This window comes from Motacilla alba, chromosome 3 (genome assembly GCF_015832195.1).
Source record: "Motacilla alba alba isolate MOTALB_02 chromosome 3, Motacilla_alba_V1.0_pri, whole genome shotgun sequence".
Classification (NCBI taxonomy): domain Eukaryota; kingdom Metazoa; phylum Chordata; class Aves; order Passeriformes; family Motacillidae; genus Motacilla; species Motacilla alba.
The window spans coordinates 34,354,898-34,372,185 of NC_052018.1; the positions used below are offsets into that span (position 1 = coordinate 34,354,898).

Below are 17,288 nucleotides of genomic sequence, written 5' to 3' on the forward strand. Positions count from 1 at the left end.
AGCTGAATTTTAAAAACAACCAGACACTCATCTTTACACCACTTCAGGTAAACCCTTCTGATCCAATATAATTGCAGCTTTTGAACCAATAATCCCATCAGCTCATCATTGGATGAGGATGAGACATAACCTGTTTCTTTGATTAGGCTTCCTCCCCACAAAACCAGGCTGACTGTTAGCAATCTTCAGCTTCTAGTTGTGTTGATCGAGTTCTGAATTTACCTTTCACTTATTCTGTAAAACTGACAGGAAAACAAGCAATCTGTAATTTCTCAAATCTCCATTTTTACTGGGATTCCTAGTAAACTGGAATCATGCATTGAGTCTTCAAAAGGTTTGGAATTAGCCAAATATACCACAGAAACAAGGAGGATCAAAATTCCTGCTGAAAGTAATTTTCAAGGTCTAACACTGGAAGCAACAACTTCATCTGTTGCAGAAGTGAATGACTCAAACACAAAAGAATTAACACTGCACATCATTGATAAACTATTTTCCTACAGTGTTTTTAACATCCAGTGTTCAATGGCTGATGCAGTCAAGTCTAGTTTCATTTGGACATCTCATACCTGATGAAACTGTTTCTCCCAGCAATGTCTTGCAGCGCTTACAAATTACTCTGGTATTTTCTTTTGACTTCTGCAGGATAAAAAAATAATAATAATTTAAATGTCACTCAGATATTCTGAAAAACGAATGCATAGCTGTAACATAATTTACAGAGCCCACAGGAAACTTTTTACTTGCTTCTGTCCTCTTTATGTTTACATGCACATATATTTGCCTTCACTCCTTCAGCTTTTCTACACTTGGACTTGCTTGCATGTTTCACACTAATTTTAAAATCTGGCAATATATTCACACAGCACAATCTGTAACGGCTAACAGGAGAATCTTGTAATATTGAGTGACAGGATGATAAAATGATAAGCTAAATTTGATTGTGCTAAGGGTGAAATAATGCATCAGAAATTAAGTACTCCATAATATATACATAAAATAGTATGCTGCTATGTGACTACCATTACTTAGGAAGAAGTTCTAGTAACAGTTCACTGTGGACAGTTTTATAGGAGTTGAATACCAGTTCCATGTTCAGCACAAAGCAGAAAATGTCTGCAGATTATTTTGAGTTACTAGGAAACAGCTGAAATACACAACACAGCACGATATTCCAGAAAGGTGCAGTGGATTCCGTTCTTGAACAACCCTTCTCCCTCTTTTCATACAAATACAGAAAAGGTATTGACAAAGAATATCTGTCAGAAATGCAAAACAGTTTCCATATGTAGCATGAAAATACATGTAACAGGAGAACATATGGAAGACAGAAAACTGAGGGGTACACTGAGATACCTAAAATCACAAATGCTTAGGAAAAGCTGAGTAGAAAAAAATATGCCCTCATACATATGCCCTCAAACATATGCCCTCATAGCTCATGCTATACAACCCTGTTTGTATCAAAAAAACAGCAAGGCATTTGTCACACAATGCGTAATATAGTTTAGTACTCACTATAGGAAAGCATTTTTCATATTAAAAGTATAAACAAGTTCAAAAAGTCTTCATAAATTCAGAGGAAGCAATGTCATCAAGGATCTATTAAAAACAAAAAACGCGGATAACAATACCTAGTTCAAGGAGTCTCTACAGTCTCCAAAACATCACCAAACGTTTGCTTCAGCTTTATGCATCTATTACTGCCCTTTGAAAAATATCTCACTTCTAGATGAAATCTACCCTATTAGACTCCTACTAATTACAGTGTTAATATTTAAATTCAATACAACAAACAAGCAAACACAATTTTTACTTCAATTTTTACTTTAATCCAAAGTCTAAACTTCAGAACTGGTTCTGTGTGGGCCTATTAACCTGGGTGTAGCAACTAGAGCTCTGATCTGAAAGCAGTACATATATATACATGTATAGCCTTAATGATGGTCAAAAACAGAGAATCAAACTAACAGCCTGAGAGCTGACTATGTTGGAACTACAGTTCCCTTATTATGGAGATCAGGAAAATCATCTGATTCATACACATGCAGTTATCCCCTTTCCCAATTCCTACCTTGCTACTCCTCTCAAACATATGCAGTGAAATCACTTGCTCAGTGTGAAAAGCAAGGATAAACAGACAAGGTTTTGTGTCAGCCAGTGTTTTGGACAGGTACAAATACTGCACAGTACAAGTACAGAATACACGCTACTTCCTTGAAAGCTACAACTTGAATATTTTTTTTCTGACTATAGTTACAGGTGCTGACTGAGAACTGTGCTTAAAAAACATCGCTAACTCCTTGTATCATGCTTCAATGGAAAAACGGATAGTTTTAGCTCAACTAATTAAAACAATTTATCTGTTTGACAACTTGCAGCTGCTGGCAATCTGCAGATGCAGGTGGATCACAAGCCTAATAGTTTCTGTTCCTATTCCTAAGGATCCCTGATATGGTGTCAGGAAAAATATTTTCCCCAAGAGATACTATTAAGATGCTGCAAAACCATGTGACATTTAAGAACTATGTTACACTGGAAGACTAATAGATGTGAAAAATATGTTTGCAATGGACGGATGCTGTCTTGGTCCCACTGGAGTCTGGAAAAGATTGTTTAAGCATCTCTGGTACATTCCTGCTACTATTTTGGTCATAGGCAAACACTTTCCAAAGAACTGCAATGCAATTAAAAAGGAACTTTCATACTGGAGCAGACTGCAACAATATTCTCTAAAATGAGAACATTTATGCCAATAGCAATCTGTCTTGCCTGTAACTTTCTATTACTCATATTATGGAAGAATTTTCTGCTTCAGTATGAGGGTTTTTTTCCTTATTAGTCTAGCTTCTGCTGGATCTAACAGTTCTGCTCATTTGCTTGGCAACTGAGGGATGCTGGAAATAAGCAAACACAGAAATGAGAATTCATGGCAAGTGTGAAAGACAAAGAAAAAGGGACTGGACACAAGCAAGGAAAAAATTCTCAAATTCAATGCAAGTATAAAGAATCAAACATGAAAATTCATCACACTAAACTACTATTGCATACCCCTGACATAAAACAGCCTCCTCCCTCATTCAAAAGTTGTGCTGTTATCCTGGTTTGACCCACATCTCAATAAAATCTTTGTTCCACATCCTTTCGTTATGTTTCTGCCTCCAAATCAATCCTTTACTCACAAACACTCTCTTTGATTCAGAAGTGTGCAATACGAACTCCATGAGCCCTGCCTCTTCCCATTTTTATTCCTGGTGTTCTAAGATCTCTTTTAAGACTACTGAAATGCGAGAATTCATTTTGGCAACCCCTGCCAGAAAGCATTGCCCTCTTGGAAATTTGGTATCATCTACTTCACCTCCTTCTTAAGGAAACTTAGAAGAAATAACTCCATTGTCACAGAGTTAAGCCAAATTATTCTGCTTCTGCCATGCTGTTACCCTTCCAGTGTATCAGTCCTTATTTTCCTCCCTGCATATTCTGTTTTTCAAAGAACAGTAGAACAAGAAACCAAAGAGACCAAGCTGCAAGCCTTGTAGATAGGGACCACAGGACAGAACTGCTCCCCACGCAGAGGGGTCGCCTGCAGCAGCACACCAGCAGCCACTGAAATGCCAGAATCCTGGTGATTCTTCCTGGGGATAATACATATCACTATAAGCAGCAGGTAGAAATCAGGGAGTCTGGTTCTCAAGAGATTAAATGTTTCATGCTGGAAATCTCAACAGAATAAGCCATCAACTTTTACAGACACAAATTGCCAAGGCAGCAATGCAGACAGTTTAATACTTCAAATTGTGAAAAAATACAGCATGTGTAGGCCCAACCTCTGCCAGTACAAATGCAGACAAGCAGTAGATTAACAGAAAAAGCTTTATGGAAATGTAGGTTTTGGTGAACTGAGCTTCTGGATGTTCTTCTGACACAAAAAAAGATCATTGCTCGAACTTTCATACAAGTGCTAGATGCCCAAAAGTAAATCACTGAACTGTCTTTCTTCATGGGTTTTAACCCACCACTGAAACATAATCACCAACAAATGGTGATGGGCAACATCAAATTTTGATGTTTCTAAGCCAAATGACAGCCTTCTTTGTACAGACTTGGTTGATGAATCTATCTTACCCTGGAACACCTCAGAAATACCAACATGAAGAGCTATAATATAGGATGGCAGGTTCCTTTCACTAGACAGAGCAGTCAAACAAATTTCCCTACTATGCTTTAAGAACCTAAGTCAGCCACATCTAAACGCAAGACACGCATTCTGATATTTCCAAGTCTTTCTAAAACTAAAAAAAAAGAGAGAAAAAAAATCACATTCTCTTTAATCATAGTCATGATTATGCCTCAAGTCACAGTGTAAGAAAAAAAAAAACCAATCGCTACTTCAATTTCCACCTTATTCTTTGCTCCACTACCCTTTAACAAACACCTAACCCATCACAGTTATTAACTTACTGAATTCAGATGTCCTTCATTCATGGTAATATTGGAGGAAAATATCTGGGTTTAGAACCACATAATTAAGTAGCTTCTGTTTCTGGTACTAAGTTCTACTTGCATACTGAGGTCAGTATCAAGACTGTGGTGTGAGCTTTAGAAAATGTAAAACATAGCCTGGAATATTTTCTGGCTTCTGTACAGCTGAATGTCAAGAACTCCCTATGACCTTCAAAACAGTTCTGTAATGCATACAAATAAAATAAACTAGTTTAAAAAAAGTACTTTACAATGAAAAAGTCCAAATAACTTCACCTAAGAACTATCTGAAGAAAATACTTTACCAAGTTCGAATCACTCTGCGAAACATGGTGTTCAGCCTCTGAGCAGCACATGGGAGATTCAGGCACATGTGATTCATTTTTTGAATTCAACAGAAGAAAAGTGTCTCCAACAAAACAGTCACCATGCTGAGGGTGCAAAGTTCTTCTGGCAAAGGGGTCGGGGTGACAACACCACTCTTCAACTAAATCACTCCAGTTTTCACTCGGTAGAGGAAGAACTCTGAGAAATTTGCTTAGAGGGAAGAAAAGAAAAATATTTCAGCTATGTTATAATTCACTTCTAAGACACTTAAAGAGAGTTTAGGCTTCCTACAAATAGTGGGGGAAGTAAGGTATTTTTTCAAAAGGAAGTGCTTGACTCTCTTTCCAGCCAAAGGCACTTTCTTTGGGTGAATTCTGAAAAAGCAATGGCTGAGTTTCCTGACAAATCTGTGATGAAGCATTTCCCAAGGGTGAATCTCCAATGGTTATAAGGCAGAATTTGACATAGTCCTCTCCTGAAATGAATCACATGGCAAAATTAAAACAGTTCTTCCCAGTCATGAAAAATATGACAGTGAGCATTTGCAATTACATTTATTATTACTTCTTGTACAGTTCCCTTGCATCAAATGTTGCTATCAAACCAACAGAAAGACTCATGCAATAGCAAGATTCAGCATGTTCGTTGTTTCAGATACCAGATTTGAAAAAGGTAAAACCTGAAAAAAATACCACAGTACATCTTCATTAAAAAACCCATACAAATGAAACAACAAACAAAGGATATTTCAATTTTAATTTCTATTCAGATACTCAGATCCAACTTTCAGAAGTCGTATATAAAAAAGGCAAATCACTTTCTCCTGGGTAGTTGTATGGATCAAGGAAACTGCTTCTGGAAATACTACTTTATTTTCATTATCAGTTGTATTGAGTTTACATTTTCTGCTCTCTGCCTAGTTTCCTTGAATGGTTATCCTATTTCTTCAGCTGTCGCCTGAAATCTTCACCAGAGTTTGATTCTACTCCTTACTTAAAACTTGCAAATACAACTCTGATTATGGTGCTACTTTGCAAATAAAAACACAGCTGCTAAGCCAACAGTTAGACATCCTCCCTTTCCTGCAGTTCCCAGACTAACATTTTCTGAAGATGTCATTTCTTTCCACTGTAGCTTTTTGGCCCTTTTAGATTGTTTGGTGGGTGAAAGAAAAATGTTTTATAACAAAAAATCCTTTTTATCTAGATATACAATACATTTTAAACTCTGCTTGCTCCACCTGCAGATGGAAGTTGGAATAACTGATCCTCTGATGCAGCTTTACCAAAACTAAGTAAGATCACCTCTCAGCACTACCCATGTCTGTCTTCATTTTCTGTGGTCGTATGTATTGTTTGAGATACTACTCAATTCTGCCAAAGTGACAGTTTAGTTCTGATGTTGACCTAATAACTGATTCTCTATCAGCCTTTACAATTAGTTCCAGTGCCTGGACTCACACTGCTAAAAAAAAAGTCTTCCTGTATTGCTTTTTACACAAAAGTAAAAAAAAGCTCAGCAATGTTCTTACAAGGGAAAAAAAAAAGACAGACATTACCTTAAGCTGCAGACTCATGCCATTCTGTTTCATTACATCAACCTTTCTTTACTCTCACAGTCTACAGCATAAAGATTTTTACTTCTTTTCCAACAAAGCAGTTTTTCCAAGCAGTAGGAATTTCCTAAGCAAACTCCTCCTAACTCTGAGCTATACAGAAAATATACCATTTCCACAGTATTTTAGGCTTTTGCCACTCATGGGTGGGAAGCTATATCCTGGGTCATCAGAACTGGAAAAATGTAGCACTAATTAAAAAAACCAAACTAATTAGAAAAACAAACAAAACCAGCTTGAGGCTACTAAATAACATGATAAAACATAGAAAACAGGGTGACTTATCTCTCCAAACTTGCTCCTTATAACAACTGAGTTTGTACCTGAAAATAGCCACCTAGGCTGCCTTCACAGTCAGAGAGCAACAAACAATTCTAAGGTTGGTACCTTTAGGGGTAGCCTTCTGCTGAAAGTGTCTAATCTAGCCAGGCTGAATCTCCTGCTGTAGATAGTTCCCAGATTCCAACCAGAAAAGTAGGTAATTAACTTATTTTTTAAAAGTCTGAAGTTGAGCACTAGTCTATAAGAGCCCGGCCATAAGGATGTAACACTTAAATGATCTTCCAGGCTAAGGTAAGTATTTGACCATAGAGACCCCTGTAAGACTGGATTAAGAAAAGTAACCCCAAATGTCATTACTAACTAATACGCAGTAATATCATTCTGTCTATTGAAAATACTGAAAACTGGAAGTAAAATGGACTTTAGACTTTTAAACACGTAATAACTGCTCAGTTCTATCAGAGAAAAGGCAAAACAACTGCATGTCTTTAACTGCAGTTTCCCTTATTTACCTATTAAAAATCTTGGGACAGCCCAGCTTGTCAGTTAACTGTCAGGCTTAACACTGCTTATGTAGGAAAAGTGTAATTAGATTTCCCCTGGCGTGAGTTTTTCCATGGAATATTTGTGCAGTACCAATTATTATTTGTTGCATTTAGACTCTCCCGTCCAGCTGATGAGGGGAGTGATAGAGTGGCTTTGGTGGGCACCTGGCATCCACACACCACAAGCCTTTAAGAATTTCTTCATGACAGAAACAATGTCTTAAAGACTTATTTTATATATGAGATACATTTAGCCAAATTGGAAGGAGAGAAAGAAAAAAGAATGTATCCCTAATTCTTTGCAGCTTTTGCATGATAGAAGAAAAAAAAATCTAATAATTTTCTCTAATGTGTAATGTGAGGGCAATGGAAAAGAATGAAAGAGCATGACCCTCTGAAGAGCTATCAGATTTATGGAAGGAAACAGACTGAGGCAGAGGATTTTAGAAAATGTATAGAGTCAATCTTTGTGCACCAAGGAAGGATTACTTACATTTAACCCGTTCCTAGCACATTTCTTAATTTAACCTTTAAAAAGAAGACTTCCTATGCAGTCTCTAACAGCAAAAAAATAAGCTTTAGAATAGGTTTGGGGTGGTTTGTTGGTTTGGTTTTTTTTCCTTCATTTTAAGCTAGATTCCTCATGCTTGAACTGAAGATTACTGCCACCTTCTTTGCAGCAACTTCCTAGATATTGGAAGAATCTTATGTCTTCTCCACAGCATTATCTACACTAAACCCCATTTATTTCAATTTCTTCTTAGAGGTATGATTTTTCTAGATCTCAGATGTTTCTTATTACAGACCCTTGCCTAGTAATTCAGACTTTAATATGCTCTCTTTCACACAGTTCTGCAATTTCCCTTCAATCCTTCCACCTGTGCTGTTGCTGTCATACTTAATTCTTCCTGAAGAGAGGAACACATGAATTCTGTAGCTAGAAGTTCTGACTATGCTAGTCTCTTCCTTTTGGAAATGCTGGAACAGAATGTGTTGGATACACTGGTAGCTCCACTATTCTACTCATGTCTAAGGTTTTTTTAGTGGCAGCATTCAAGGGACTCAGAAGCTTCCTGCAAGGAGAAATGCCAAGAATAGGCATGGGCATGCATTCTTTTCCTTTCTCCAAAATTCTGCTTGTGTCACATTCCAGGATGCAGAACCAAAAGATTTAAACTACATGCATATGAATTTGATGTGCTGAAATTCAGGAAAATTCCCACTCAGAGATGCAAATAGAAACATGCAACATGTTTTGAAAGCAAATGTTACTGACTAGAAATTAGAAGTTCTACTACTTTACAAATGTATCAAAATAAGAGTTATTACTAGACTTTCTGATGAGACATTTCAGAAGAGAAAGTTAAGAAATCCTCATTCAGTTACATTCAGCTAGCTATAAATCCATACCTATGACAAGAAAGTAACAGAAATTTTAAAAATGAGACATTTGTATTAGTGTTTTGAGTATTAGGAGCCACGCAGATCATAAAAGGCTGTAAGTGCACTTCTAACAATTCTTATATATTCAGCTGAAGCTGTCAAAATTGTTCATCAGAAGAGCTAGACAATGCAGCACCTTTTTATTAAAATTCTCATTCACTCTGCAGACTTTTAAAGGAACAGAGATAAGGACGAGTTACGCAGCTAAGACACAGTTCCTGTTTCCCAAATTTAGCATCCCTGAACTATGTGGAGGCAGGCTTTGCTTAAAAGATAAAAGGAAGCTGTGGTCAATATCCCCATTCTGAGCAGCCACTTTAAAATTACAGTGTGATGACTGAAGGAAATTTATAAGAGACTGAAAAGAACTGAAAAGGATACCTGAAATACAGAGGAAGAAAGAAATCAAGGAGCAAATGAATAAACAGCTAAAAACTGCTTCAGGTAATTTTGCTTTTTGTCATCTGCAGTGCTTCAAATGTGTTCTTGTCTATCAGTTTCAAAAGAAATACCTTTTAGCTGTCTCAAAGTACACAAAATAACATGAATACCAATCACTGTGGCATTTATTGCTATAAATACAAGACACTGCAGTACTCACCGGTCGTTCACTACGATGTCCCCACAGGACTGACAGTAAAAGATTAAATTCTTGTTGGGTTTCAGGCTTTCCCTCAAAGTAAAAACCACATCTATAGGTAGAAGCAAATATATTAATCTTCAAAATAATGTAAAATTTTCAGTCACCTGTACAAAAAAATCTTGCCAAATACCTCAAACCAAAAACGATAAATCTAACAGACAAAGAAAAAGGCTGACATTTTAAACACAACCTTAATTTTTCTAAAAGCAAGTATTTAGGTTTCGGAAAAACTTGTCATCTCCACCTCATTCCCCATATTACTAAGTAGGAACTGTATATGTGAATAATTATTTTCAAGGTGCAAATCCTCTCCAGAAGGGGAGCTGATGTATTGATATAATTGCAGAGATTATGAAAATCAAAATTCAATGCCACTCTTTTGTCATGATATTTCTGATAATCAGTGTATCTGCAATATGAGGGGACACACTGATATGTAACACAAACAGTCAGGATGGGGAGCAGGGTCAGGTGCTAGTTTTACATTTTCAGGCAGGTAAGAAACCAACCACTGTGGAACCACTCCAGGAAAAGATAGTGAGCAACGGCCTCTGCAGGCCAGGAAAGCGAAAATGGTCTCAAAAAAGGCAGCTCAAACAACTTCTCCAAAGTAAAAAAAGAAGTTATAAAAGTCTCCCCAAATTATATGAGTGGATGAAAAGTAAAACTGTAAGCCTAGCTCTACATGCTTTGCATCAGCCACTTTTTCATACTTAAGAATCAAAGTTTACTCTCAGCACTGACATTCAATATTTGAAATTTAGGACACAACCACAAGAGAAAAGTACTTTTAAATGTTCCAGAATTTCAACTATTTTGCATAATAATATAAAACATCAAAGGGTAACTAAGATTATCCAATATACATATTGATTACCACCTGGTTCTCATACTTATTTTTCAATATCATGACTTTCCAAGGTTGATTTTTAAAAGTTCATCCTCGGTCTTTTGAAACATGTCTCGTTAATAGGACACATTCAATAATTTTAGTATAACTGAGTTGCCAAAGCACATGCGTAATTACAGACTAATGTACAGATGCCATCTCAGCATACCAACAGAGTATTCCAATGTGTTTCTGGTGCCACGTTACTGTATATTACATATTTTATCATCATTTTCTACTTTAAAAGCTCAGAATGTCAATTGTCTTATATCCTTCTGTGTCACATCATATGAAGTGAATCTAAACATATTGAGCTTGGATGCCAGGATGAAAGAAAGCAACAGCTGTACTACCATGCCTTCTATTTATTGCAGACACACCCTAGACCTGAATTAGCATCACGGAAGTAAAGAAGGTAACTTTCCAGATGTTGCCTGTGACATTAACATCTGAAACCCCAGCTGTGAGAATAATGAGTCCCAACACAAACTTTTTATGATTAAGTGGTCAGGCATGGACAAGCACAGTCGTTGCCTGGACAAATCAGATTACTCCATTACTGATAGGATGGGGAGTAATGGGTACAAATTGAAAGACAGGAAGTTTAGGTTAGATATTAGGAAGAAATTCTTTACAGTGAGAGTGGTGAGACACTGGCACAGGCTGCCCAGGGAGGCTGAGGATGCCCCAACCCTGGAAGTGTTCAAAGCCTGGTTGGGCAAGTCTTCGAGCAACCTGCTCTAGTGGGATGTATCCCTGCCAATGGCAGCGGGAACTTGCGACTAGATGACCTTTAAAGTCCGTTCCAACCCCTTAGCATTTTATGATTCTACGATTTTCAGCTACCAAATGCAGAACAGGAGAGAAAGAAAATCACTTTGAAGTACTATGGGGAGGCACAGGAGGGGGGAACTCTGAGCAGATCCCGAACACACCGCGTTTCCCTTTCATTAAGTCATTTTCGCACTTTCAGTTTCTAAAACTGACAATTCCAGAAGGCGTTTGCTCCACAGAACCCACACTTCACAGCCTCTCTCAGTTAAACCTGCCGGCTCACAGGCCCCCCTGCCCCGTTTCGCAGCGCCCGCCCCGGCCCTGCCCTGCCCCGCCCCGCCCCGCCCTCACCGGCGGTGGGCGGCGGGCGGCGCAGGCGCACGCGCAGGTGCAGCCCGTCCCCGCGCAGGCGCCGGAGCCCGCGGCACGAGGACGGCGCCAGGCTGACCCCTGCCGGCAGCGCCGCCGCATCGCAGCTCCCGCCGCTCCTCACTTCCAGGGAATCCGCGCCCACCGACACCTCCACCGGCGCGCTGGGGAGCTCCGCCGCCTCGCTGCGGAGGAAAAGCAACGGGTATGCTTCGGGAAGGAGCTGTCGGCGTGCGCTGCTGCTTTACACAGGCCGGCCCGCAGCTCCCCCGCAGCCCCAGTCGCGCCCCGAGATCCACGCGGTAAACGAGGAGCAGCCGAGAGAAACGATCCACGGTTCCCAGGAAAAATTTATTTGCACGGTAGTGCCGAACCGAACAAGCAGGGGGAGGCGCCCGCACGCAACCCGGTCCCCGCGTTGAAGGCTAAGGACGCCGAAAGGCAGACCCGCCGCGCCCCCCGGCTGCCCCGCACGGCCCGAGCGGCGGCGGGCGGCAGCGCCCCCGCACTACCGGATAACCAGCAGCGCGCTCTGCGTCGCCCGCCTGATCTCCATCAGGAACGCTCCCGCCATGCCGGCACCGCGCAGGAAGCGGCCGCTCTCGCGCAGGCGCGGCGCCGCCGCCCGCCCGTCACAGCGCCGCCTGCGTGGAATCGGAGAGTCCCCCCTAAACCACATCGCCCAGCGCTGCCCTTCGGACGCCTCCTGAACACTTCCAGGGATGGCGACTCCACCAACTCCTTGGCAAATCTATTCCAATCCTTGACCGCCCTAGCGGTGGAAAATATTTTTCTAATGTCTCATCTGAACGTCTCCTGTCTCTGTTTAGGGGCATTCCCGCTAGTCCTGTCACAGTAGGCAAGGCAGAAGAGACCGGCTCCCAAAACCTCCCTTCAGGCAGCTGTAGAGAGCAGTGAGGTCCCCCGACCCTCCTCGAGACTAAACAACCCCAGCTCCCTCAGGCGTTCTTTGTAAAACAGGTTTTCTAGAGCCTTGTTTCCCTTCTCTGGACACTCTCCAGCATATCAATATTCTTTTAAACTGAGGGGCCCAGAAACAGATCACAGCACTGGGAGGTGCCGCCTCACCATTGCAAAGCACAGGGGCACTACCACTGCCCCGGTCCTGCTGGCCACACTATTCCTGATACAGGCCAAGATGCCACTGTCGTTCTTTGCCACTTGGGCACCGCTCGCTCATACGGGCTGTCAGCCAGTCCCCTCGAATCCTTCTCCGCCGAACAGCTCTTAGGTCACTCCTCCCCAGGCCCGTAGCACTGCATGGCGTTGCTGTGACCCAAGCGCAGGATCCAGCAGCTCGGCCCCGACGGTGCCCTGGAGGCCGTGGCGGGAGGGTCCCGGGGTCTGCTGCGCCCCACGGCTTGGCCGCTGCTGGCCACAGAGTCAAGCCTGGGGGCCCAGGGATGAGTCTCATGGGGTCCCGAGCCCCCAAGGCCCAGGTCTGCACAACCGGCTGGTCTCACGGGGTTTTCTTATGCCCAGTCTCTTCTGTGTCAACATCGGGCTGTCATCTCCTGCTCTCCTGCCGCACCACCGCCGGGAGGAGCCTGGGTCCGTTCTATCGGGCACCTCCCCTCAGGAGCTGTGGGTTCTGCCTGCGGGTGGGTGCTCCGGATTCGTGGCCAGATAGGGTTGATAATAAACTGATTTAGCTGTTGCCAAATGGTGTTTGCACACTGTTAAGGCCTCCTCAGTGTCTCGCTCCGCACCACCCAGCAAATAGGCTGGAGGTGGGGAAGGGCAGGGGGAGCGATCGTACAGCTGCCTTGAGTTGACCAAAGTGATGATGTTCCATGGCACATAGCATCACTCATGGCAGTAAAAACTCAGGGTGTAGTCTTTCCAAAGTTGCCATTGCTCAGATACTGACTGAACATCAGCAGTCTTGTTGTGGGAGGTGGTGAGTTATTGTCTGTATATTTGGGGGGATTTTTTGTTCCTCTTTCCCTCATCCACTAAAACATCATTGTCTTAACCCACAGTTTTTCATGCTTTTGCTCATCTGGTTCTACCTCTGAGCTAGCAGCTGGCTGGGGTCACCCCATCATGACCACAAAGTTTAGTCTGCTCAGAAGCCTCTGCTGAGACAGGGGCAGGCTCCCCAGCACTGAGGACTGTGTCCTGTGGCACTACTATTCACCCCCTGCCTTGTGAAAAAAACTTCTCCACCCTTTCTCATTGCTTTATAAGTCTTCCCGAATTCCTCCTGATCCATGTGCACCCAGCTCTTGAATGCTGTCACATTGTACTCATAGCGAACACAGGCAGCTGCTGTTCAAGGGTGAGGTTTTCTACTTCCTCTCATGAGATCTTTTATCAAGAGATTTTAAGTCCACCCTGATATGCCTGTGTGACTTTCCCTTACCTTATGAACACTGTCACCACTGCACACTTCATCCAGGATGCTCTCACAGTATGTAAGAAGTTGATGTTCAGTATTCAAGGACACCAAGGAAAGAAACTTTCACCTTGAAAAAAAGGAGTCTTTCTGCAATGTTAGAAGTGTTTACTTTTTAAGAAGTCACAAGACCGTCTGTGGTTGCAGAGAGTTATTTGAAAACATGATCTGCAAAGCTTCAAAAAATTAGGCAAATTTGCACAGGTTACTTTTATAGCACTATATTATCAAAGACAGGATTCTAGTGAAGTAATCTTAGTCCTTGGAGTTATCAAAACAAGTAGGAGAATCCCAAAGAAGAAAACGGAGTAGGGTTAGATCTTGTAGGAAAAAAATACAGCAGGCAATAGACAGTTTCAACTGAGTTATTTTGTTGTTTTTTTACAAAGCATGAATTTATTGAAATATTCTAAGATGGGACTGTACTGTCTACATGCTGTTCTGAGTGTGGTGGTGTGGGGTTCTGTTGTTGTTGTTTGTTTCCTTTTTTTTTTAAGGAAGAAAAATAATTAGTCCACATGGTGGGTTTCATCTCCAATTACTTCACAAACAAATTTATATTGTGAACTAAATTGTTGTGGACAAGTAGGTCATACGTCAAACATAAACCCCATGTAATTGTAGGAGAATTGACTCCTAGTATTAGTTAAAGGGCCTTTGATGTTACAAAGGCTTACCCAAAGCTACAAAGTTATGAATAATCTTAAGTGTTCACAGGGTGTGAGCCTCACTTATTCAAAATTGTCTATTATAGATTTCTTCACTGTTTCTGCTGTGAAATAATTACAGAGAAAAGAAGGTAAATTTGCTACAGAGCAAGTGCATGTAACATCAGTGCTGCACCCAGCCCAGTATTTTGACTCCAACATCAGTAAAACAATGTACTAATAAGGAAGAGCTCCGTACTGTGGTTGTTTCCAGGTATTTCCCCTGTGGGTAGATCCCTACCCAATTCCTTCAGTGTCCACTAATGGATGTGTTTGTCATTAATACGAATAATGTGTCCTTCAACCTACAGATAGTGTCCAACTTCCCAGCCCCTGGTGCCAATATGTTTTAGAAGTTTTCTGCTTTGCAGAAAAGAATTTTCTGTGCCTCCTCATTCTCATACTTTGGGTTTTGGTTAACACCAACTTTGTTGCCTTTCATGATTTTGTAGAATTTGATCAATCCTCTCCCCTGCCTTCTCTCCCTGCATTGAACAGTCACAGTCATTATTGCTCTTGCTGTAATATAGCAGTGACATCTCTCCACAGTGCCTTTCCCAACTTCTCTACATCCCTCTTGAGCTGTGAAGACAAGAATTGATGCCGTAATCAATCTGAGGCTGCGCCAGCCTTTTACACAGCAGCCAAACAACTACCTCTGTCTTGCTCTCAATATTCTTCCCAATGACACACAATGTTTTTTTGATTGCCACTGCACATAAAGTCGATGAGGCAATTTGAAAGAAGTGTTTTGGAGCTCTGAGCTGTAACTGCCACTACTAAATTCAGCACAAGGGAAGCTTAGAAATCCAACTGCTCTGCAATGCAGTAGCATGTGAAAGCACATGGTCAGTTATGGACAGTCACTTCCCCTCTGTGAAGTTGACCACTGTTAAATAGCTCCAAAAGCATGACCAACCTAGTTAACAATTACTTCTCAAGGGCATTTATAATTGTATTAAAAGAAAAAAAAAAAAGTGCACCATTTTAATAAAAATACATGATACCTAGAGTCATACTTGATGCCTCAGAAAACCAGTGGTAATTGTCAGCTTTCCAGAAAGTAACTATTTTTCTTGTACTGATTCCTGGTATAGTTTAATGAAAAAAGGAATTGCATTTACTCTTTTTTATTATCCCAAGTCTGGAGAATAAAATTAGACTTCATTAAATATTGGCTGGCAACATAAGTCACGGAGTAGAAGATTCATAAATATGATGAGATTTTCCCCTGGCAAGATTTTAGAAATACTTGTCCTCAGACAAAGCCTAAAAAATTAGTCATGTAAGCTGAACACACCTTTTTTTTTTTTTTTTTTTTTTGCAGTTACTCAAGTCATTTATAACCATAAGCTCTGTTTGCTTTTATGAAGCTTGCTTAAATTTGAGAACTCTAATGATGACTTAAAATGAACAGATTACAGTCTAAGAGCTGTACCCTTTATACTGTGGAACTGGCCAGTTGAAAAATCACTCTTGCAATGCACTAAAAAAATGTCCTTTTGATGCCATCCAGGTAGGCACCCATACACTTTTATGTGTAGTAAGGATTCAAGCATACTAATCACAAGAAATTTTAGAAAATTCCCAATACAGCTATTGCTAACATAAAGGTAATATCACATCATGGCATCACAGACCAGTTTGGGTTGGAAGGGTGGGGATTGGCCTCTTCTGCCAGGCAACCAGAGACAGGACAAGGGGGCATAGTCATAAGCTGTGCCAGGGGAGGTTCAGGTTGGACTTTCAGAGGCAGTTCTTCACAGAAAGGGTGGTTAGACATTGGAACAGGTGTCACATTCCAATGGAGTCACATTTTCTGGAGGTGTTTAAAGAAAGACTGAACACGGCACTTAGTTCCATGGTGTGGTTAACATGATAGCGCTTGATCGTAGGTTGGACTCTATGATCGTAGAGATCTTATCACCCTAATTGATTCTGTGATCTTAGAGATCATCTCCTTCCAACCCCCGCTGCCGTGAGCAGGGGAACCCTCTACTACAGCAGATTGCTCAGAGCCCCATCCAATCTGGCCTCGAATACTTCCAGGGATGGGGCATGCACAGCTTCACTGGGCAACCTGTTGAACTGTAATTTTCTAAAGAACCACCCACTTTCCATTTTTACCTGCGCTGTATTTGGTAAGCTCAGTGAATATCAGTATTTGGTAAGCTCAGTTAATATCAGTATTTGGGAAGCTCAGTAAATATCAGCGAGATAAGCAAACACGCCCCTGCGCACGCGTCCCGCCAGGGGGCGCAGCGCGGCTGAGCGCGGCGGGCGGGGCGGGGCGGGCGCGGCGCGGGGCACGCCGGGAGCTGTCAGGGCGGCGCGGGGGTGCCGGTGGCGGTCGGGCTCTTCCGGCTCGGGTCGCTCAGGTAACGCCGCTCCCTCCGCTCCTTCCCCGGGACCTTGGTGCGGGTACGCAGCGCGGCCCGGTGGCGGCTGCTGCTCCTGCTCCCCTCCCTCCATCTCCGTTGCCGCGCCGGTGTTGGGGAGGGTCCGCCCCTGCAGCCGAGCCGAGCCGGCCCTCTGCTCTGCTCTGCCCTGCTCTGCCTTGCTCTGCCCTCCCCTCCACTCCGGCACTGTCGTGGCGGACGACGGCCGGGCCGTACTGGGCTATGTGCTGAGGAGCCCAGGGAGAGCGGTTATAGCCTGTTAATTACGCTGCATCAATTGACCTGTGGCACCTGTCCACCCTCCCCAGCGCGCTGTGTCCCCCGCAGCGCGGAGCGCGCCCGGGTGAGTTTCGGGGTGCGGAGCCTCTCCCGGCAGCGGCCGGCGGGGCCTGGC

General features: G+C 42.2%; 2 protein-coding genes across 10 annotated transcripts in view; one reads left to right on the forward strand and one right to left on the reverse strand.

The window, feature by feature from the left end:
• The window catches only part of UBE3D (ubiquitin protein ligase E3D), a 78,970-nt gene extending 66,055 nt beyond the window's left edge, over positions 1 to 12,915 (reverse strand). For all 3 annotated transcript variants that reach the window (XR_005256371.1, XM_038132454.1, XM_038132453.1), the window contains exons 1-5: positions 11,882 to 12,915; positions 11,352 to 11,554; positions 9,296 to 9,386; positions 4,788 to 5,019; positions 570 to 639 (exon numbers count right to left, since the gene is read on the reverse strand). Coding sequence is in view for 2 of the 3 variants with exons in the window: in XM_038132454.1 (XP_037988382.1) it covers positions 570 to 639; positions 4,788 to 5,019; positions 9,296 to 9,386; positions 11,352 to 11,554; positions 11,882 to 12,048 (763 nt within the window). In the remaining variant the exon portion in view is untranslated. The remainder of the gene's footprint in view (positions 1 to 569; positions 640 to 4,787; positions 5,020 to 9,295; positions 9,387 to 11,351; positions 11,555 to 11,881) is intronic.
• Positions 12,916 to 16,777: 3,862 nt separating this feature from the next.
• DOP1A (DOP1 leucine zipper like protein A) overlaps positions 16,778 to 17,288 on the forward strand; it is a 60,091-nt gene continuing 59,580 nt past the window's right edge. For 6 of the 7 annotated variants that reach the window (XM_038132115.1, XM_038132122.1, XM_038132125.1 and 3 more), the window contains exon 1: positions 16,778 to 16,873. The gene's annotated coding sequence lies outside the window, so the exon portion shown is untranslated. The other variant, XM_038132117.1, reaches the window with a different exon arrangement.